The sequence below is a fragment of the Anopheles merus genome, chromosome 3R (assembly GCF_017562075.2).
Source record: "Anopheles merus strain MAF chromosome 3R, AmerM5.1, whole genome shotgun sequence".
Taxonomy (NCBI): Eukaryota; Metazoa; Arthropoda; class Insecta; order Diptera; family Culicidae; genus Anopheles; species Anopheles merus.
In genome coordinates, this window is record NC_054084.1 from 12,304,221 (window position 1) to 12,327,873 (window position 23,653).

General features: G+C 42.1%; 2 protein-coding genes across 7 annotated transcripts in view; both read left to right on the plus strand.

The window, feature by feature from the left end:
* The window catches only part of LOC121595493 (protein mothers against dpp), a 48,672-nt gene that overhangs the window by 19,492 nt on the left and 5,527 nt on the right, over window positions 1–23,653 (plus strand). The window contains exons 1-2 of one of the 5 annotated variants that reach the window (XM_041919518.1): window positions 8,131–8,320; window positions 12,770–13,094. The exons of 2 other annotated variants lie outside the window; for them this stretch is intronic. In XM_041919518.1, coding sequence (XP_041775452.1) covers window positions 13,034–13,094 — 61 coding nt within the window. In that variant the 5' untranslated portion in view covers window positions 8,131–8,320; window positions 12,770–13,033. Of the gene's footprint in view, window positions 1–8,130; window positions 8,321–12,533; window positions 13,095–23,653 lie in introns of those variants that run through there. 2 more of the 5 variants (XM_041919519.1, XM_041919517.1) reach the window with 2 other exon arrangements.
* Window positions 18,150–22,418, plus strand: LOC121595491. Of its 2 annotated transcripts, none has more exons than XM_041919515.1 (3): window positions 18,150–18,361; window positions 18,419–18,655; window positions 20,270–22,418. In XM_041919515.1, exons 2-3 carry the CDS (start codon window positions 18,439–18,441, stop codon window positions 22,384–22,386), a joined length of 2,334 nt encoding a protein of 777 aa, XP_041775449.1. In that variant the 5' UTR covers window positions 18,150–18,361; window positions 18,419–18,438; the 3' UTR covers window positions 22,387–22,418. The 2 variants fall into 2 exon arrangements, with proteins under 2 accessions (XP_041775449.1, XP_041775450.1); XM_041919516.1 differs by having other exon boundaries at window positions 18,429–18,655.

Consider the following 23,653-nt stretch of genomic DNA (forward strand, 5'->3'; position numbering starts at 1 on the left):
CTTCGCCACTTTCTACACCTGTTTGTCAGATCCAAAGTAACTGTGTAAATGGCCCTGTTTAGGAGCAGCGCGTCGTTGGTTGTGTTGCCCCGTTATGAAGGTGCGCGCGTACAGTTGCTGTTGATGTTGCTGCATTTCACTATCTGTGTGTGTTAGCAGACAACCGATCGCTGCAGTATCTTGCAAACGGAACAGGACAGAGCATAGGCACAAGCATATGATGATGAGTCTGTTCTCTTCGCCCCCCCCGTCCCTAGGCATGCGCCGGTCATCAGCTTGATCGTATCATTTATGGTCGATTATTATGCCCCACAGACACCTCAGCCTTCTGTCTGGTGCGCTCTGCTCGCTGGTTCCACGGGATGGACATGCCACGCGACCGCGATACACACACATACACACATGATGCAAAAGCGTGGAGCGAGCGCGTGGTTCAGCTGGCCGATGGAGGCCCCCGTTTGGCCCTAATGTTCCCATTTGTCGTGCACTTACGTGACACGATACAGGCGCATCGTTTAGTGTCGGTGCTTAAGATGCGATGATTTTTTAATGATAACACGAACGAACGATCTAGCCCCCTTCCTCCACCCTTCCATCCTCTTTCGAAGTGGGTTAGAGTAACGCAGTGAAGATTAGATTATGTATTTTTATGATGTTTGTTGCTGTTTAGGATGGGGAAAAAATACACAAACACAGTAAAAAGCTGTTTTTATCGTCCCGTATTTAGCATTGGTTGTTTGCTTTTACTATTGAGGCTGTGGGGGCTGTTTCGTTGCAGCAGAGAAAAAAAAAAAAAACGAACGAAAGGGTGTCACTTTAAGCGTTGATTTTATGCTCAGTTTGCTATTTTTCTTTGGCAAAATATTATTAATTGGCCAACCAACGCTCACGACACGCATGTGTGTTTGCCCGCTTTGAGGGCGTGTAGCAAAGATAAGTTATGTTCGAAAAGGGCCACTGGGCGCACCAGACCTGCATCGCTAAACAAGTGCGCTGTTGTACACCTGATAACGACGGGCGGCGGCGTACATTTTCCCCTGACCTGTTTTTCGCGAACCAGCGGCGCCTCGGTCCAAAAACAGAAACATGCACCGAATGCACACTCCACCTTCGCACAACATTTCAATGCACCCTTTGAGGTGAGGGGTGGGAGAACATCTTGTATGTCTGGGCCCTCATCAACACCCCCCCCCCCCCCCCTATCACTCGCTCTCTTGAGATGACGAACGATCCCTGTGCGTTTTAAAGCGGTCAAAGCGTGCCGAGAGCCCAGCGAGTAAGTCGAGTCGATCCGGTCGACGATTCCCTTTTTTCTCTTCATCGATGCTCCCAGCAATCAGCTCCGTTGTGCGTGTGCGCGCTGGTGTGTGTGCGTGATGAAATGAGCCCGGTTTTCCCGACCGGCGCCAGATAAGTGATCGAGCGTTTATCGGGAGTCAATTTGTTCCGGATTAGGAAGCGGCCGGTTTTCGGTAGATATCGTACGCGCGCACTGGCTGGCGTACAAAAAAGGGACACGATACACACAATCACAACTGCTCGAGTTACGCGTGTGCAGAGTGTGTGTGTGTGTACGCAGGAACGTGGAGGAATGCATAGCGACGCGCATCTCGAACTGGAAGCGAATGGAGGGACATAAATAGGTTGTGGAGCAGTATGAAACGTCCTTTCTGTGATTTTTTTGATGAGATAGTGGAAATGAATCTTTTCAACATCGGACAAGTTGTTGTTAGTTTATGAATTGTTATGTTTTATTAGCAGGAATTTCCATTGGACCTGTACAAGCTACCAATCCAGGTTGATCGATTCATAGGCCATTTTGGAATACAAAATAAGGAGATAACATTATACAGAAATATGCGAGATTGAACTTTGGTTAGAAGCTCAACGCATTGCACAATTTTAACCCTCCAATGCCCAAATGTTTGGTTTATGTGATACAAAAAGATTGTAGAACACATTCCTCCCAAATCATCAACTTTAAACCGTTGTGTTGCGTTTGGCAGATAGAAGATAACAAACAATCAAGGTGTTTATATGAAAGGTAGAAGTGTTGCGAAGTGGCTTTTAGATAGGCAGCAACAGAATCTATTTCCTATTTTAGGAACCTATTTTAACCTAGTAGGACCTATTTCATTTTAACGCGTTTAAACTATCTTGTTAAAACAATTGTATGTTTAATTGAATTTACTGTCTTCCTCTGAAGATGTGTATCATTTCATAGCTTGAACTTCCTTATTGAACGATTTTTTGTACGCTGATTCAGAGCTACGTAGTTTTCGCAATTTGATAGTTCTTTGGGATGATTACATACTTTATCAAATGTAGAATACATTATTTTCTGGTTTGATTTGAGAAATCTCTCTAGAAGCTATAACATTGTAATCATCGGTCAGAATTTTATCAAATAATTATTTTCCAATAATGGCTAAATCCAATCACTTGTGACAAAACTACACGAAAATTTTTGGTTGAAAACCATAAAATTCGAATTACGCGTTTTTTTGCCGGTCCGCATTAATAGCGTATTTCGGAAACAACCTGAAAAACTAAAATTCTGGAAAACGATAAATTTTTCTTACCTTTTTTGACTGGACAATTCTTCTCGAATTCAAAAACAATTGTTTAGTCTTTAAGGCTGGGGGACACACACCAAACTCGCTAGTTTGAATTTAGAATATTTGTAGGTTCTAGGACTAGGTTCCTAGTCGAATATTTCTAATTGCTAGTTTCGAATAGTAATCTAATAGAACAGCCAATTTTATTGTAAACTATCTGTAGAATTTAGGCTTTATCTTGCTTCTTCCTTTCACCTTTTTATTACCTGAGAGCTCCCTGGAAGCATCATAAGAAAAAATTGTAAACACGTTGCTTGTGTAAAGAAGATAGCAATTGATCTTCTTTTTAAATAATTACATTTCTACATGAATCATTATCATGTATACGTCGATCCGTGAGTCCAATAAGCAATTAAATTTTTATTGTTCCTCAAAATAAAAACGTGTTGCGGCCGTTGTACATGTTCAACATAATGTTAATTATTCTTTTTGGACGGAAACCTCTACAATACCCATAAAAGGCACTCTCACTCTTGAACCATACACCTCGTCTGTTGCTGTTGTGACAAGCGCGAACGAAACGTTGAATGTTTACGAAGTGCTGCGTCCTAAATGTGGGGAGACCCCAAAACTCATACATCAACAACACCCAACGCTCGCCCGCCAAGACGATCTCTGATCCGTTTTTTTTTTTACTGCGAAAGCGTGCAGTTGCATGCATTGCCCGCATCAATATCATTGACCTCTCTCTCTCTCTCTCTCTCTCTCGCTGGGTTGGATGGGCTAGCCAAACGATGATCGTCGCCCAAATGCATCGTCGTGTTTAGCGCCATGCGCCTATCCGTTGCGATTGGCTCGGCTGCCCGCTGGCATAATGTTTGCGACAGTTGCTGCTTTTTGTCGCTGGCCAGTGTCGCCACTAATGTGTGGTGACACAAACACACAATCTCTCGGGCACCACCGATCGTGCAGCGATGCTGCACCGAGAATCGTTGTTCTTCCAGTACGTTTGATGTCCTTTTCTTTGCGCATTGAGTGGTGCTTTCACTTCTTCTGGTCGTTCTGAGCGCCTGCTGGTTGGGGGTCAATTTTCTGTCGCTTCGACAACATTCGTCATGGGACGGGGTTGTTGATGCTGGTGCGCGCATGATGCACACGGCGACCCTGCAGCCGATGGCTGTGTATGTGAACGCACGTTTTATGCGCATAAACGATGGGCGGCGGCGCGCACACGCAATGGTGGTGGGATGTCCGCGCGCGGACCTGTCACGCCGTCGGGATGGGGCGCTTGTGATTTATGCGTTTTGTAACGCAAAGGTGTGTAGACGGTGGAACAGTTCGCTCATGTCGCTGAGATTGTGTGACTGTTCGGTCTGGCGCGTTTGAACGAATCGTCTGCAAACTGCGATACTATGTAGCTGAGTGCGTAGAATATAGACGGGATCAAAGATCGCTAGATGGTTGTTGGAGATATGATCTTGTTTTATGATTTGATTGATTTTCAAACATTGGAAGGTTTTACAACTCTAGACAGTTGTTTTTTACATCGAGATCATACTCCATATGGCACAACATTGGTCGGTTATACATGATTATGCCAACAGAAGTATAAAATGTCGACTTTGTATGGTATTGTCTTACAAAAACAAGTGCCAAACTTGCTTCATTTTTATTTTTATTCCAAATTATACTAGTCTTAAACACAGGATATGTTGTTTAAATAGTTGAAATATGCTTTCATATGTTGATGGTTATGCTTTCTCATATGTTCCAAAATATGTATGAAATTTCAATTATAATGATCTTGATTAGCTTCCAAAAATTGTAAATTTACAAAAAAATTGTAAATTGGTTGTTGGGGTTCAGTTTTCCTTTGTACTTGTCGGGATATTCTTGTTGAAATCGTCATCTTTTATTGCATTTTTATTATGTAGTGGTTCCCGTATTACAAAATGGCCATTTTATTTCGATTGGCCATTTTTTCTCTTATCTAAATTGAATCTATTTGCTATTGATTGACATGTTCAGGTCTAGATAGCCCTCAAAGAATACGTTTCTATTATTCCCATCACGTACAAATCAAATCAAGCCTGTTGGACTCGTAAATGTACAGTAAAAATAATATTAAACGTAGAACAAAACAGGACCCCTGATCAAATACCATGGCTATTTGCGCTACTCAACTTCAAAGGCTCAGATTGCTCCCTGGAGAGCAGGCACGAAGGGGAAATGCAACTCGCGTGCAAAAGAAACTGCAGAAGTACAAAACCTAGAATAAATCTCTGATGCAACGATTCCATTGCGCGCTCCATTTCGCCACGCCACGGCAATTCGATCACGCTCCTAAGCCTCGCAGTCCCCCAGCCGCGCCACCCCAACCAACGCGCACAGACCAGGATCACAGCTGAATCCACCGATCGATCATGAGCCACAGATAAAGTGCTTCGAACTCTCCAACCAATCTCCCTCGGGACCGCAGAACGATTGGGGATCGGCCTGTGTATTGAAGCAAACGCCGATGGAAGTCGTGGGACGGGGGTCGCAAATAGGGCCGCGATCGTGCACGCGCGCGCCTCACTGCAAAAGGTGGAAAGAACGCTGTTTGTCTAACACCGATTCCCGATCGGCCATTAGCGCTGCTGGAGTGTTTTGCGTTTGCAGACTCTATATTTTTCGATCCCGCTGCCATGATTTGGGATTGAGTTGCGCCACAATGTGAGGATTATTGCGCCTTGCTTTTGCCCCGTGTGCCTCCATGGCGGCAAAAAGACAGCAAAAACGGCGGAGCCGATCTTCCTACGCGGAACAATCTTATGGAGTGCAAAATTCGCAGCATATAGAGCATGCGATCGAATCACAGTGCGGGGCGGGGGTGGACAGCATTAACGGCAGCGCGAGCCAAAGCGACTTTTTGCTGTTGTGTGTTGTGTACACATATGGTTGGGTTTCTTCATCTGTTATTTCGGGATGATTTTTTCCCGTGCCTGGGGGAAGTCTGGAAAAGGGGGCTTGAATAATATTATGGTTTGGTGCATGGGCGCGCAATTGATTTTGTTGATACATATTTTATAAATCAACCAGTGTTTCTGGAGAGAGCTTATGGAGATCGGTGCAGATCAGTCGTTTGTTTTCGGATTTCGACCAAAGCAAGCGTTGCTGTGACGAGAATGGATCAGTACTGCGGATTATTTGTCTGTACTGTCGATAAATTTTGTTTACTTTTGAGGCGTTCTGATTTACTGATTTTTTATATATTATGAAAAGGGACATGGTCATAATTGTTAGAATTGTTCTGACATTGAATAGACTGTATAAATGTATCTAGAGGTACAGGTTTATGTATTTCGAGAGAGTTTGTAGATTACATTGTTTGTAGATGTATTCCGTTCATCCGTAAACCCAGTAATTACCGAATCACTTTGCGATGTGAGCTGCACAATTCATCTCACTTGAAACGTATTTCTATTCTGACGTGCTACTTCATTTGGCCCGAAATAATTTTCTATTCCGCCGCATTCATTTTCATCCATTATATGAAGTCTTTTCCCAGGGGATGTTAGCTGGAGCCGTCCGCGATGTTTACATTTTTTCAAAATTAAATTTTTGTGCTTTTAGTACTGATTTGTAATACAAATATGTTGTTTAACAAAGAATAGAAGTTTATCTTTCTTATTCTTATTTCACTGCATTTTTATCATTGATTATTAAAAGGAAGCGAAGCAGAATCTACCACATTTGTTATTCACTCATGCGATTTTGAAGTATTAAACGAGGCTAGGATAATTAATTGCAAGAAGTAACTTTGTAAACTAATAACAAATCATCTTTTTTGGAGCATTTGATAAAAAAATGCTGATTTCTGAACGTATTGATGTTATTATTGGAATTTAATACTCCTATCACCGGGTCTGCCTGGTGGTTCACTCACTATATGCGTCAGCTGCTACACGGCCGTACCGAATCGATTCTCAACCGACCCGGAACAATTGCAGCAAAGACTTGACTGTTAGGCTGCGAGTGATTATAATACAGGGGTTTTCTCTAGCCTTCTCAACACAGTCATCTTCATTTCCAATCTGTGTGTTACTCTTTACCTCTTCAACATTGTCATGTGTGTCGAACAATATGAAGCTTTTGGGTTGTATTTTTCACACTCAATTGACTGTTGCGTTAGGCTCTATTGGATTTCGACAAATGTGCAAAAAAGCATTATATACGTCACAAAATCGTTTTGTTTTCCATTTTACTGTTTTATACGGATGAAAACATGTTGAAAAAAATTGAATAAAGACTGTTTAAACTGTTTTAAACATTTCTTGGCAAAATATGTATGCTTCAGCAGAAAAATGCAATCATGCATGAGCTGCGAAAATCGTTTTTTACATCTTTTCAGGCTGAAAATCTGCAGCTAAGTATCAAAAATCATTTATGCCATCGCTCCAACGTATTGGATTTGCAAAATATAAGATGAAATACAAATAAACTCCAATTGAATAAATTCTTTAGACTTATAACACGTCTTTTAAATTAACAATAAAAAAAAAAAACAAAAAAAATAGAAAGGCTTTCGCGATGCATCAGAAATAAAACATGTGTCCACTTGTTGAACAATACAAAAAAATTGTTGGCTCGCTCTAAAATAGAAATGCTTCCCGACACACGTATCGCACGAACAAATTGCTTGCAATTTTCATCCGTCGCGAGCGAGTGGGATTGTTCGTGGCCGGAAATTCCTTTACCTTGACGCGCTTCGAATGTCATCTATGTCGGATGGGTGGCTCATGCAGGGCCGGGGGAAACGAAGCCGATCGGTTCCTATTCTCTCTCTAGCGTCGGTCACACATTTATGCACATTCGATCTCTTGCTGGTGGCACACACGCACGCACGAACGGACACAGTGGGGGGGGAAAGGCGCATATACCACCCCATCATGCTGGAGGTTCGATTCGCCATCAAAGCGCGCGAGCAATCGCGAATGTGTCGCGCGAAACCAGCGCGAGGAGCGCAAAACGCGATCAATCTTTGGTCCCTCAAGGGCCTTCAGTGGGGCCAAGAAAGCAACGATGCTACGCGTGTAAAGTGTTGTGTGCTGCTCACTGTTTCTACCCCCCTTTTTATGCTCTCCTTGTTACGAATAATGCGAGTCGCTGGCTTCCCGTTATGCGCGTGTCGCCACCAGGATCTCGGACAGGAAGCACACGCGAAGGGAGTTGTTTTGCCTTCCCCTGCTGCCCGTACATCACGGCAAGCTTTTAAGGAAAAGCAGCGAAGGAATAGGTTTTATGCGCTGCTGCGCCCCCTTGTTACACGTGTGATCGATCCGACTTGCGCGCGCCATCGATCGCGCGCGGTGGTTTGTGGGTAGTAGCTGTGGTCGAATCTCGAGTGAGTGAGAGCGATCGAGAAAAAGAAAGCACGCGTTCCCGGTGGCGTTGTTGTTTGCCACACACCAAACGCGGCAGGCGGGCGCGAGATGTGTCCCCGCGACGACGAATGGTGCGCGGAGAGAGAGAGACCCTGCGAAGGTTTCTCAGCCTGAGCGAGTGTGCACGGACGGGGCACAGCGTTTAACGCCAATCAGTTCACGATTCGATCGCGTTGCGTGTAGGTCGCGTCGTCGCCGGTGCTCTGCTACTGCTGCCGCCAGCCTGCCGTCGCGAAGAGTGCGTTCCTCACCGGGAGTGAACGTTCTATGCTTTGTGTTTGCGTTCGTTGTTTGAAGTTGTTTTAAAAAATATCGCTTTTTTTGTGTTTTAAAAAAGTAAAAATTTTGTTGCAAAAAAAAAAAGAAGTTAATTGCCCGCGCAAGATGCGCAAAATCTCGAGACATTGCGCATAACTGGAGATTTAAATTGAGCTCAATTAGCACAGGGACACGGTGCAGGAAGCAAAAACAAAAAAAAACAGTGATTGTGAAGTGACCACATCAGTGGCTGTTGTGCTAGAACCGCTTTTTTAATGCGCTAATGGAATTGCAATTGGATTTCTCCTTTCTTTAGTGTTGTTTTTGCTTGTTGTTGATGCATTGGATAGAAGATCAATAGAGAGAGAGAGAGATAGAGAGGGGTTTTATTAGTTTCGCGAATCGCGTTAGAACTTACCGAGAAAAAAAAAAAACAAATCAGAGTGAGTGTTTAGCGGTGGTGGCGGTTGTCGATCGGTTGCGAAATCGATTAGCGGTTCTCCACCTTCGCTGTGTAATAAGCCTCTGGATCGCGAGAGGGTGAGAAAGGAGGAGGAAGAGGAAAGGAAACGAAAAAAAAAGAACACATACGCATGTTGATGAAGATGACGATGATGATGATGATGATGATGATGGTGTCGATCGTTGAAGAATGAACGTTCAGTTTCTTCTCTCGCTTGTTGAATTTCGATACGCGTGCGGTGTGCCCGTGTGCGCGTGTGTGTGCGCGGGGGCAACGCATCTTAAAGGTGGCCTGCGGGAAGGGAGGGAAAGGGGGGGGGACCGCTTGGCGGGAGACTCTGGCGCCACTGGGCCAGTCGAGCGCGCGCGCGCGCGCCCGTCTTGCTGCGGGTTCGGTTCGCGCGCACGGTATCGATCATCAATGTTTGATTCCGGTGCGCTGCGTTCCCTTTCCCTTCCCGGTGGGCGGCGTGTTTTGTCCCCCACTCCGCGGACAAGATCACTGGCCCGCGCGGAACCGCATCAACAAAACGTGATTTAGAACAGATATTCGATTCTGGTGTGCTGCGGCGTCACCACCAACAGCCCCGTTTGCGCACCATTTTACGCCCCGTTTTGCCGCACATAGAAGGAAAAAAACAGCGGTGTAGTAGCGTTTGTATGTGCTCGCTGCGTTAGGTGGCGGTAGCTAGGGGAAGGTGGAATAAAATTGTAGAAGGGAAGACAAAAAAAAACACCCAACCACAACACAACACTCGCCCCCCGGTCGCGCTCGCTCGCAATTGCGTGAGAGAGAGAGAGAGTGCGTGAGCCGGTGGCGGCGTCGTCGTCTCTTCGGTGGCGCGTACCGAATATTTGTTTACTTTGTGTGTATCGTAAACGAAACGAGCAGAAGGCACAACATAACACAACACTCCTCTACTACCCTGAAGCGTAGGAAAGGGATGCGCAAGGGAAGAGAGAGAATCATCATCATGCGGAAGGAGGGAAGGACGGATACGGATTTTGTTTATTTTGATTGCCTTTCGTATTGACATTAGAGATAAAGAGGAGACGGCGGAGTGGAGGGGGCGGTAGGCAAAAAAAAGTGCAGCAAAAACTACCCTTCCCCCCTTTCCCCCTGGATTGTGTTCCCAATGGGATGGGAAGGAGTTTGTGTTATTTGTTGCGAGTTAGAGTTCTAAACCTTCCTTTTTTTGCAATGTTTGAGCGCGTGTGTGTGTCAATGACCGGAAACCGAAGCGAAATAATCGTTTCACATTTTGTCGCGAATTTCGCATTTTTTTTTCGCTGATCGATCACTTTTTTTACCCTTTTTTCTTTGGAATTGTGTTTGGAAATGTGCAAATTTTCTCTCAAATCTTATCACACCAATCGCGACCGGGGAATGGAAAATCTAAACACTAAAATGATGTATTGGCACATCAAGCGATGTTTTTTTTTGGCACGGGTTTCTCCCATCAAGCCATTTTTTTCTAATCGTTTCGTTTCGTTTTTTTTATTACCGTATACCGTCATTACGCGAAAGTAAATCACGATTTGAACTAATTGGAAGCGTTTAGGGAGTGTGCAGATGCGAAAGTTCGCTGCCGTTGTTGAGCGACCTATAAATCATCCTCACCCTTCATAACACAAGTTCAAGATTTGGAGCAATGGAACACTCCCCCAACTGGAACGGGAAGGGAAACCTGCGAAATGGTTTGCTCTGCTTTATCATTTTGCACTGCCCAGGGACAGAATAAGGGGGCTGCTGTTGTGCGTGGTTATTTCGTGTCGTACTCTTTTTTTTCTTTCTTTGGTTGCTGTGTGCTAGAACATCTTTCTCGCGAGCCTCACTAATGGTGGTGGTATGTCGGCGCCATAAATTATCAGTCAGATTGTGTGTTTGGCCTTTTTTGTTGTAATGTTTGGTTTGGTAGCTACTTGTGCGAAATGGTTTGCAATGCAAAAAAAAAAAACAACAACAAGTAATAGCAGTATTGCGCTAAAATCCTTTCAATTTTCTTTCAATTCGTATTCTGTTTCAATGTCTTTAAACCATATGAATAATATTCAAAATATTCGAAAATGTGTAAAAAAAAATCATTGCAAAAGTGATAAAGGATCATTCTGAAACCCTGTATCTCATATGGAAAAGATCACAGTTCACTGTCAAACCTTCTCCGGGCCAAATTATAAACCAAAATTAGCTTTGCGAATCGCACTGCGATGAATATACCCGGTTGCTAAATGGAGAAGTTGATTGACCGCTGGTTGATTTATTGCGTAAAAAATGGTCCCAGTTCCGTACGAAAACCCCCTTCTTTTGCGATAACCTTCGTTGTAATAAAATTTGTTCGCATTTTAAAGCATCAAACCGGGTGGGTAATAATGCCTAGGAGTTTGTTGTTAATAAGAATTGCCTTCTGGTTTCGGGCTTGTGATTAGTCGGGAAGCCGATTAGCCCGCGCCCAGTTGTTGTGATTTTCGTCTCTATCTCTATCAATCCCAATTACGCAGGGACAAATCAACCACGCTCTAATTGGAACCAGTTGGTTACTAGACGCTTATTTATAGGGAAAGCTGCAATCAGAAAATACAGAAGGACATGTTATGCTAACCTTTTCGCTTGTATGTTTCTGCAACGATAGAATGTGTGCTGCAACGAGAAGGATTGCCAGTTGTCGTAAAAGCATTCGCTGAACCCCGCGTTGTTGAATGAAGCGATAAAGTTTATATGATTTTGACTCGTGTTACCTCGGGGCGTAAGACGACCTTTCTGAAGCTGTGTTCAAAAATGCTTCCACTATCCGGTTCCCTCGGTATCTCTGCTATCGGTATTGGAAGCTACAGACCGCCAGTGTAAAATTGGACATCTGCATCGATCGCCCGCAAAAAGCCTATCTTTTTGGGATGTTTGTCATCATCTGTGTTTAGCCGGTTTTGTTAGTTCACACCTTTCTCCGATAGTATTGGTGCGCGTTGCTGCTATCCTTCAAAACAAGGTGTTTCTGTTGTTTCATCCTTGTTTTTGTGATAGTCTGCATCATATGTTTTTGAGCTAAAATCTCATATTTGTTGAAGTAGTTTGTAGTGGAGATGGCTTATTTTAAGATGTTATTTCAGACAGACAGTCAAAGATCCAATATCAGAATCGTTTGCGTAAGCATCATTTGGACTGTTTTGAACATTTCATGGTTTGATCCTGACTTGCTGCTGAATTGTTTTTGATTGAAGGATTTAATTGTCCACGCCATTTTTTGCCCACAAATTTATTCTGCAATTAGCAGTTAATCGTAATTAACAAATTTGGAGTTCTGATGGGAGTTGAACATACGACCTGCGGTACATCAGGCCGATTCCTTCCGGATGACACTATGCAGCCGCCTCGGCACTAGACATGTTCCGTGGTCGTTTTATTTGACTTCAAGCAAACGTTTGTATCAGTTTTGAACCGGATTTTCTGCTTTAAAATGGTCATAAAAACGGATCATACATAGGAAAAGTGTACAAAAAGTTTACACGGTATGTTGTAAAGAGTGTGTGTAGGTTGCTTGCCTGTTACAAAATTTCGACCAGTGCAAATGAGATTGCAAAGAACCATTCGCAGCTACCGGTTTTTCGTACCGTTTGTGTTAGAATCTCACAACATAAGCTAGACACAAACGTTCAATATAATCATCATCATCACCGTGTTCGTCGCTATCATCTTCATGTTGGAGTTTCCTTTTTTGTTCGCTCGTAAAATTTCACACAAAAAAAAAACTGAATTGCCTTCACCCGATTCGAGGAGAAGAAATCCAATTATCATCGTGATATCGTACTCTTAGCTATGCGGTATTCCAATCCGCGACCGGGAAAGGATTATAGCAAATCGTGCCGAGTCATAACGATTGAAGAACGAACCATTCCCACCAGGTGGCGGAATACCAGTGAAAAAAGGAACACAACCCAAAAAGAGAAAATCACCTGTAAGACGCGTTGACTGTGGGAAGGTGTTATAAGTGATAATAATCGTGAACCGATCGCGCGCAATCTAAACCATCTCGATTTACTCTTCAAGCGTGTGTTTTTCTTCCTTCGTAGCAATAGTAGTAGTAGTAGTAGCAGCAGTGGATAAACTTGTTGCTGGAATGTTTTGTGGTGCAGTTCTTTCGCGCTTCGTTTGATAGAGTTAATGGAAGTTCGAGCAATCTTCTCCTGAGATACCGTTGCGCCGGCATTGAGTTATGTGATTTCGTTACGCATGCTACGTTCCAAAGTGTCAGCAATACAAGTAAAGCGGTAAAGGTACTACAAGTTCTTGCTGAGACGATCAGAAAGTGTGTGGTTCAATACTGTGCCATTTCAATGCTTCACCCACTGGATTATAACACACCGTCGGGGGCAGAAATGGCGAATTACGGCAATGGTTAGTTTCCGTGCTTATACTGGTATTTGAAGAACATTATTTTTTATTATTCTAAAGTAATATAGCCCTGTACGAAAATGTATCGCAATGCAAAAGTATTAAATTGTGCAGTGATCTTTACTTTTCTCCACCCGGTTTCTTTAACATGAGTAGCTCCCCTTTTTAACATGGTTTTATCCGCAGTGAGATCTTTCAGCAGCGCCCACTGGACAAATACACGACAGATTTGTGTCCTTTCCCAGCAATATTTATGTGCCCAAGGAACGTCCCCAGCCAACAACACACACCGCTCGAAGGAAGGAACGTGTGTCCCGATGTGTTGATATTTATGACTGAGCTTGTACCAATGGCCGTTGCCACAGGGCAGCAAACCGAAAGCGCACACACAAAACGACCCCTGCAAAGTACAAAACGCTGTACAACGCAAGTACACACATATATACACGTACAAACGCCTACGCCGCTGTCGTCTTGACGATGTGTCTTTCGATTCTAATGCACTGTTATTGTTTAATGCGCTGTTAGGTTGCAGACCCGAGCATAAATTATGTTGATCTATCGATATCTATCTGTCGGTTTTTTTGCATATGCCGAAGAGGCGATCGATCATACAAGGAGTTGTGTGTATATTAGTGGTGGGATCTCGGAATCGGACCTACCCGATTCCGATTCCCTGTTCGGAATCAATTCCGGAGCCGATTCCAATGCTGGAATCGATTCCGACTCCGGAGTCGATTCCGGAGCCGATTCCGGAAATGATCCGGGAGTTGATTCCGGAGCCGATTCCAATGCTCAAATCGATTCCGACTCCGGAGTCGATTCCGGAGCCGATTCCAGAACCGATTCCGGAGTTGATTCCGGAGGCAATTCCAGAGTTGATTCCAGATTCGATTCCGGAGTTGACGCCGGAGCCGATTCCCGAGTCGGAATTGATATGGGAATCGCAACTTGCCCCGATAAAGGAATCAGAATTGACTCCAGAATTAGAATTAGTTCCGAAATGGGATTAGTTATTGAATTGAAAAAAGTAGTCTCAGAAGAGAAATCAGTCCGGGAATCTCCATGAGAATGGATCGTTTACAAGTAAATTTTGACTTTTTGCGGTTATCAATACGTAGTATGATTGGACCCAAACGCCTATCTTTATGGCTATGCCAAAACTGACTCCTTTTGGAAGCCGATTCTAATTTAGGAGCCAATTCCGATTCCAGAACCGATTTCGATTCCGGAACCGATTCCGATTCCAAAGTCGATTCTAGAACCGATTCAAATTCCGGAATCAATTCCGGAGTTGATTCCGATTCTGGAATCGATTCCGGAATCGATACCGAAAACTGATTCCGGACCTACTATCTGGAACCGATTCCAAAAAACTGCGGAGCTAGCCGGAATCGATTCCGACAAAAACTCCATTTTTCCCATCACTAGTGTGTATGTGTGTTTGCGTATGTAGCTTGAAGGCATATCAGATACAGTTTTATCGATTTCAGGAAATCTGGCACTCAGCTCTCGTGTGTTCGCATTTTGAAGCATTAAATCTCGTTAGGAGAAAGAACGCGATTGCTTTTGTGAAATAAAAAAAATCAAAATTAGAAAATGAATGCACTGGCTTCCCAGTACCGTTAGCTTAATACCCTCCTCATCTTTGTAAAAGCTCTCTAACGCACTTGTTCCGTCTGCCGTGGGGACAAACACACACTCTACCGAAGTGCATCGACGTCAGTGTGCAAGGGGCGCGCGCGCGCACGCTGCTGCATATTGCTTCTGGGGTGTTTTATTGCTGATCAAGCAGATTAGTGCAAAGTGGGAGTGGAAGTGTACCGGGGGGAAGGGAGGTCCGAGGGGTTGCAAAAAACAAAGTGGTGCTTTAATCTGTCCGTCAGTGCAATAAACATGAATTAATGGTTGTTCGCTCGCCTACCATCTCGCACCACCACTTGCGCTCTCTCTCTCTCCCTCTCTTTCTTTCCCTCTCTCTCCCCGGCGACTGACCGATCGGCTGTTCGGGTTGGGTGCATTGAGGGAAGGTTTTCTAAGGTGGCAGAACGCGTTTTGTTCCGCACACCTGTTCGTACTATGTTGGTTCGCGGGTTTGTTTTTTTTTGTTGCGCTGGCAGCACCACACCCTTCGCCACGCCACGCACAACCCACCGAACGAGTTATTAATCGATATTTTACAACCCTTTCGCACGCCCCGAAGGTAACCTGTCCGATGCTTTTTAGCACCACCACCAGCCGCGTGCTTACGGTTACGCGTGCGATTAAGGGCGCATTCGAGTGTGTCCCACACACACACACCCGTCGAACTGGCGAGTAGGAAGGAATTAGCAACACTAGGAAAGTGTTTTTCGTTGTGATTTTCTACTTCGAATTATATTTATTTAAAAAAATTAAATTAAATATCATTTACTTCAATGATTTTAATTATTCATTGACTAGCTTTGAACAAAACAGTCATCCTACAATGTCAGTTATAATTCTGCTCTGTGTGTGTGTGTGTGTGTGTGGATGTGAGCATTAAGCTGCTAAATGTGTGCACGCATTTGCCCGGCTCAGTCCGTTATTAAAGTAATAATAACTGGTTTAATCACAGCATAACGTGACAGCATGAAATGTAATTAGAGAAACAGAGAAGAAAGCGAACCCCGCCGCTACCACCCTAATACGAGAGCGTAACGCGCGCCCTCAGCAACTAACCAACTAACTTAAGCCAATAATTACTCAACTAAGCCCTTGTGCGTACTGGCTGCCAGAAAACATCTTGAGACAAGGCACACATACAGGACACTTGGCACCTGAAATGCAACTGGTGCAGCAATTAAGTTGCATTCGGACGCGCGCCCGCACCGCACACATTAAGTGGCCGAGCAGCCAGCCTCGGTGTCGCGATAATGGGTTCGCTCGATCGCTAATAATTTAATCACAAACTTTACGATGTGCTCCGATTGCTGCTGCTCTCAGTGTGTGTTATTGTTGGTGGCGCGGGACCTTGTCTTGGATTTATTTAATCGTTTGTGACATTGTACTGTTTTACCCACCTGTGCATGTCCTTTACACAGCTTTCCCCGTTCTTCGATTTACTTGCGCCGTTCTGTATTTTAAATCATCCATCAAGTCTTGTTGCTTGAGCCGGCTTGAAGCCGGCTGCAAGCAGTGTTCAGTCAAACACACTTTGATAGCAAAAAAATCGTACATGCATGCATCAACCCGAAAGGCATGGCAAAGGCTTTTTTTGCGATAAGATAAATAACACATCGCTTTCTTCTCAGCCCTACCCTCGCTATGGGTGGGTGGTGGTTGCTCGTTTGGTATTGCGTAATTTTGTTGCACGTCAAAGAGAGGTGACCTAATTTATGTTTAATATTTTGCGTTTTGTATCGCTTGTTTCTTTCGTTTGCCCTACCCGTTTGTGCTCTCGATCATTCGTCTGGCGATAGCGAACAATTATCACTTTCGTTCGACAGGGAGAGAGAGAGATTCGTGTTCGTTTTTGGATTGATACACATCGTCGTTCAATAAAACTGTTGTCTGTTTAAAGGTCTGCCTGGCATGCTAAGTACAAAGAGGTATCTCTTTTAACTTAGTGGTGACAGAAAAAAGGCTGTGTAAAGTCGGTTGGAAGTGACGATTGTGCCGAATTTCAAGCGCAGTGCTATGGGTTTTCTGCCGATATTTCCCGGTATACGCGATTTCACTACACGTAATCTTTTAAATTTGACAGTTCTTCGAACAAAATGTACTAATTTGACACATCATCAACGGTCTTTTCGCGGCCTTTTTGAACCGTTACTCCTGAATAAAAAAAATCGGTGAAATGTTAAATAAATTCCCTTTTGATCGAATTTTAAAAACTATTTTCGAAGGTACAATATTATAATGTTATCCACGGTTAGTTGTAATTTTTAACTATACAAATGTATTAATTAAGGGACCTTTCACGATACTAACCAGCTTCTTTATAAGGAGTTAAAAAGTGTGCGGCTGAAACCATATCAACGCTTCATACAAAACCACACGCCAAAGTAGCCTCCGGTCTTAAGCCTAGATTATTTCAGCCTCAAAGCTAGAATTAGATTCGAGTACCTGCTCGAAAAAAATGTCAATACAAGGTCGTGTTTTTCATTCATCCGTAGTTGCATTAACACTTTGAGTGCCAGAAAATGTTTGTTCATGTTTCCCTGGATGCCAAGCACTTTTTGTTTACATTTTTTATGGCTATTATACATGCAGGGTGGCCACTCAACCGGGAAAACCGGGAAAACCGGGAATCAGCCGGGAATTTTATTTATCCGGGAAAAACCGGGAAAAACCGGGAATTTCGCTAAAAAAAACGGGAATATATCACAGCTCTCGTGTACCAAGTGTATTTTCAGCCACCTGCTTTCTTATGTGTTTTTTTCCCAACCTACCGCGGGCTTACCTACATCGTCGCACCAATGTCTATGGAAAACACAGTCTGTTTCATCGTCATATGGTACGAATTGATTGTACTTCTCATTCGCACTGGTGCAAACTTTACGTTCGCCGAATCGGGTACACGCTATTCCGTGCGTCTGTATTTTGTTCAACACACCGTAGGTTGTGGCAGTGGCGGATTTAACGGTGGGTGGAGTGGGCGATCCACATTACGCCCCGTATTTGTCCAGGCGATATGTATTATTTTTTGGGAACTTGTTATCCTCCCTCCCCCCTTAAACAATTTCAACGTACCAACCACATTGGAATTTTACGTTTCGGTTTGGATGGTCTTTACCATCATTCCGCCCGATTGTGTGGAGTCCCAGAAATCGTGCGCGCACGTTGATCTGCCTTTTCTCCCACAGTCCAATTGTTGCTCTTTTGTTTTCACGGGGTTTTGCTCTAGCCTATGCAGAATGGGTGCTCTAGTAGTATGGATGAGTCTTGCGTCGTTTCCGTTCCCGAGAATCGAAGAACAACCGTTTCGATAGCGCAGCCGTGATCGTGTAATGGTATGTGTATAGAATGAAATCAAAAGCTTAAGCTGCAACAGAATAAATGATGGAGTAAGTAAGAGTGGGTGGGGGGGGGGGGTTCGAATCGCTGGCTAGTTGGAGGCTTCGATTGTCGTGGTTGTGGACACTTTTAGTTCATTTTGCGGTTTGAGTTGAACAGAACAGCATCGAATGTGATGTGATAAGATTTAAAATTGGATTCTCAAAGTGCAAGTGCAAATCACGGTATCGTTTGAATTGGTTGATATTCAGTTTATTGAAGTGTGTTTTTCAAATTACTTAATTTGCTATCAGGTAAGTTTTATACAGCACTGGCTGCAAATTGGTTGATTTATTAATTATTAATAATAGTCTCCCATAGATTGTCTGCTATGCCTACCACATACAATCCAAACTATGAAAATTCATTTCCATGGTGTTCTCCTGACCCGAAGGACGTATATGCAGCGGTTTGCAAATGGTGTAACAAAAAAATAAAAATCAACACTATGGGTAGAGTGGCTTTGTTAAGTCATGAAAAAAGCAAAGCACATCATCATCAAGTGTTGGTTCGAAAAACTAACCTTCCAATCAGCCATTTTTTACCAAGTAAGTAAATAACCGTTTGGCGGTAGTTACATTTTTAATGTTTGGTTTTTGGTATGTGTAAAAGTTATAACCTGTTTATAATTTTAAAGTAGCAAAGTTAGGATGGTGTTCTATACAGAAGTATTAAAAAGAGTGTTTGTAGTAGATTAACCCTTTCCGACCGATGCTGATTTTTATTAACTTTCCGTTCCGCTGGCATCACCAACGCAAGCAGTTGATTTTGAACCAAATATGCTGCAGCAAAATTGAGTTTTTTTTTGTATTACGATTTAAACTCTTCAAAGTACATCAATACTGTTATGTGTGCGATGAGATTTTGGCCAACCGCAATAATTCTTAGAAAAACATTCTTTGATCTGCGCTTCGCTGCTATTCTTGTGAGTAGAGTACAGTTGTTGACGATGATTGTTGTTACTCCCGCAAAACGCTAATGCCGGTCACCAAGGAACCACCAGTAATCATTTCCGTATGCCGTTGGCATTCTTGGAAGTTTTGATTGTTTTGAGAATACAAACCAAAATGTGCAAAAAGGTTTTCAAAAATTATTTAAAAACTGCCTTACCCATAAAGTGAATATAGATTCAAAGCTAATCCGATCAGACAAAAGCTAGATCAGATTACAAAAACCTCAACAACGTAATGATTTTAATCATAACCTGATTTTTTTTTTCATCTCACTACCCACTTCATCTAGACCGCTATTAAGACGCCCACAGCCGGCCGTGTTTAAAGTTTCTTTGTGTATTAACAATGTATTTTATGAGTATAAATAATAGCTGGATGTTGGTGATATTTTATTTACAAGTATTAATAAAGTATTTGTGATATTGGTTGTAGTACTGATATGCGGCATAAAATATTCTGCAAATCATATAGTTACAGCAGTGCTCTCTAACTATTTTAGGATCGCTGACCACTTGGCTTTGGAAATATATTTCATAACTATATATATATATATATATTCATATAACTATATTTCATTTAATATTCATGAGAATATGGCCTATCACACTCCAAAAGAAAGAATATTCAATTCCCCAACTTTTTCGACTGTTAAATATTCAAATGTAGAATTAAATACATTTCGTTATGATTCTCCGCTGACCATTATTGTTTCACCGTGAACAAATCTGGGAGTTACAATGAAAAGCATTAGATTATTAATTCAATATGATTTCTAGTCTAGATACTTGGGGAATTTAATTTCCTTTCTTTTGGTGTAGAATAAGCCATATTCTAATAAAAAAATTATGCTATATAGTCGAAAACCCCAAAATTTCACGTTCAATTTCACTTTATTCTATACGTAACTGTTGTAAATTTTATCTTGATGATGTGAAAACAATTGAACTATGTGTATGGTAATAAGCAATTCTTAGAAAAACATTTTTTTTTCGCGAACCGTTAATGCAGCGGATCACAGGTTGGAGATCACTAATTTACAGTTATGGTAGTTGGTGTATTACCCGATAACTAGCAATTAATTTACACTTTCACGAATTCTGTAACTTCAGCTTAATGATTAAATTTATGTAGTGTTATATAATGGTAGTGCTATGCACGCAAAAATATGGTTATTGATTTTTAAGAGAGTTCCTTTCTTCTTTTTTACAGATCAAATCGTTGGTAATAACCTGTTGTCGTCATCTCCGTCACTTTCTTCAATTTCCACTGCAATGGCTACCCAAATCTCAGCTTCAGATTCTTCCACGAACACTGATAATCAACACTCTAAGGCTTCCAACGTCTTGAATAGATTCATGCTAAACGAGCAAGTTACAAGTGCTGAAATTGTGTGGGCTCTGGAAACTATTGCCACTCATAACTCCTATCGCAGTGCTGGGGCTAACACTAATTTGTTCAAAACTATGTTTCCGGACAGCCAAATTGCCGCCAAGCTCGAGATGGGACGCACAAAACTTGCGTATCTAATAACTTTTGGTCTGGCACCTTATTTCACAAACGAAATATTTAAGCAACTTGATGTATGTTCCGAAATAGTAATTGGTTTCGATGAAACATTGAACAAAGTTTCACAACGCCAACAGATGGATGTTAGTGTGAGATTTTGGAATGAAAATAAGGAACAGGTAGAATGTCGATACATTGGATCAGCGTTTTTAGATTCTTCTCGTGCAGTTGATCTCCTTAACGGATTGAAACAGTGCACAGAAAGAAAGCCTGCTCTACTGAATAACGTGATTCAGCTAAGTATGGACGGACCGAATGTAAATTGGCGTTTAATGAAGGACTTATGCGAAGAACTTCGAAATCTGCGTGGGGTACCATCTTTTGATTTATTAAACATAGGTAGTTGCGGCTTACATGCTATTCATAATGCTTTTAAAAATGGTATGAAGCACACTGAATGGAACATTGATGAGTTTTTGACATCCCTCTATTATTTGTTCAAAGACTTTCCGTTGCGCCGTGCAGATTATAAAGAAACTACCGGATCCAATTTATTCCCACTGAAATTTTGTCCTATTCGATGGATTGAAAATTTGAATGTGGCTGAGCGTGCATCTAAAATGATTCCTTATTTGAAAGTCTATGTGGCTGCGGTCAAAAACCAACGTGACAAAAAACTCAAGGAAGGTCACCATTCTTTCAAAAGGAGTTTTGCTGCAGTTGCTCAGTCTAGGCCATTCGCTGTAATAGAAAAGACCATTTCTGATGAAATGTTGAGCCCAAAACTTGCCTTTTTTATTTCCTCAGCTGGATGTGTGGAACCCTTTTTGCGAGAATTTCAATGTGATGCTCCTATGGCGCCATTTTTGTTTGATGAGTTAACTTCAATTACCCATTCTATAATGAGTAAGGTTTTAAAATCGGAATGCTTAAATGTAAAAGCTAAAGCGATTACCAATATTGAGCTCAAAGATAACAACACACTACCGACATCGCAAGTTGATATAGGCTTTGGAGTCAAAGCGGCAATTAAAACAATAATGACAAGTGGAAAAATATCTGAAAAGGTGATCCTTCAGTTTAAGAACGATTGTAAAGCTTATTATATTGCATTTTTAACAAAAATTTGTGACCGTTCTCCACTGTCACACAGTTTTACACGATATATCTCATGTATCAATCCAGAGACCATCACAAAATCGCTTGATATTGCCTTGAAAAGGTTGGAGTACTGCCTAGATTACATGGTCCAAAGAGACCATTTAGGGGGTAATGTAGCGGACAAAGTTCGTCAGGAATTCACAAATGCGGTAGAAATTTCTAGCATAAAGTCATCTCTAGCTGCCTACAAGCGACATGAATGTCGACTAGATAATTTTTGGTTTAAAGTTCTTGCGGATTCGAGAAAAGAATTCTCAAACTTAAGAATTTTTTTAAAAAAAATTTTAATTCTATCACATGGCAATGCAACACTAGAGCGAGGATTTTCTATAAACAAAGAGTGTCTGATAGTTAATTTAATCGACGAAAGCTTAGTGGCGCAGCGAATAGTATACGACGCTATTTTGAACGCCGGTGGTGTTTTAGGGGTAGACATAAATAAATCACTCATCCAGTACGCCCGAAACGCGCATGGACGATACGTCGAGAGCCTGGAGCAAAAGAAGAAGGAAAGGGCACAAAAGGACGATGCCAGTGCTAGAAAAAAGACAACGAATCAAGCACTTAAGGAATTAGAATTAGTTAAATCCAAAATTCTCGCAGATGCTCAGAAAGAAGTAGCCTTGATCGAAGAGAAAATGAGTAATTTGAATAAATAAGCTGTTTCAGCAATCTTATAAAAAACGTTTATAATGCTTAATAGTTTTATTTTTAAATAATAGTTTAAGGTTATTTTATTTAATTCTTGTTACATCGATAACATGCAGCTTTGCACTGTCATACTAATTATAGACGAAGTTATAAATACTATTAGAGTTACCTATAACATTGTCAAAAAAATGCTTTGAAATTTTAGTATCGCATAAGGCAATCAACTACGGGCAAATGAAGTGTAATAAACCGGGAAAACCCCTAAAAAATCCGGGAAAAACCGGGAAAAAACCGGGAATTTCAAATCCTGATTCGAGTGGCCACCCTGTACATGCTATCTAACATTTAGAGAGTATTTTAACTAATATTTGCTGTACATTATACGGTTTAAAAACTCACATTATAACTAAGATATATGAGGCTGTACCATATTGGTCCAATGAATTCTTATTTTGCATTTATGTTCTCGATTTTTGACCATTTATGGGTATCAATGAATTATTCTGTAGAAAAGTTAAAAACAAAAATTTGCCAAAACCGCATACATTACAATTTAAATAGAATTTAAAATAACATGAATCGTAAAAAAATCATGCATAAAGTAAACGAAAGAGGCACACAGACTCAAAATATCCATAAAATGTAAGAAAAATGCTCATTTAAGATCCTTAAAAATGACTAATTAATCAACTCAGAAAACATATTTTCCCATTTTTCATAAATCATTGGGTGAGAAATGTTAGTTTCAGTTCAAATTTTCACTTGTTTCCTAATCGAATTATGAGTTCGAACTATTCGAAAGATTGACGCACGATCGATCGCAAGCGAACGTTTTTGTTTTATTTGATTGCATTGTAGTTTATCAACAACCATACTACTGCGCTCGCTTCCGTTTCGCCAATCGTGCCTGGACACCACCGCTTCCCTGCATTCCCTGCGTCGGGGAGAAAAACGACCAATGCATTTTTGCGCGCCGAAGTCGAAGGCGCGATTTGTTTGTATTCAATTAGTTTCCTCCCCATGCCCTGCCCATAATCTGCACAAACAAATAAACAACAGTCTTGTTATTAGCCGCCGTTTACCCCGTTCACTATCACGATTGCAGCGGCAGCCATGGGAGCATGGGATGCATTGACGGCAACTGGGCACGCATCGGGAGGAGACCCCCGGGAGGCAACAGCAGCAGCAGCAGCAGCATCATTTCACGCAGCGGATGTGTGTGCCGTTTGCGATTGACCATTGATCCCTTATTTTACACGACCGATGGAGCGGATT

Coding starts and splice junctions, on each gene's coding strand:
- LOC121595491 (XM_041919515.1), top strand. CDS start 18,439: ATGCCTACCACATACAATCCAAACTATGAAAATTCATTTCCATGGTGT. Junction 18,656..20,269: donor AATCAGCCATTTTTTACCAA/GTAAGTAAATAA, acceptor TCTTTTTTACAG/ATCAAATCGTTGGTAATAAC.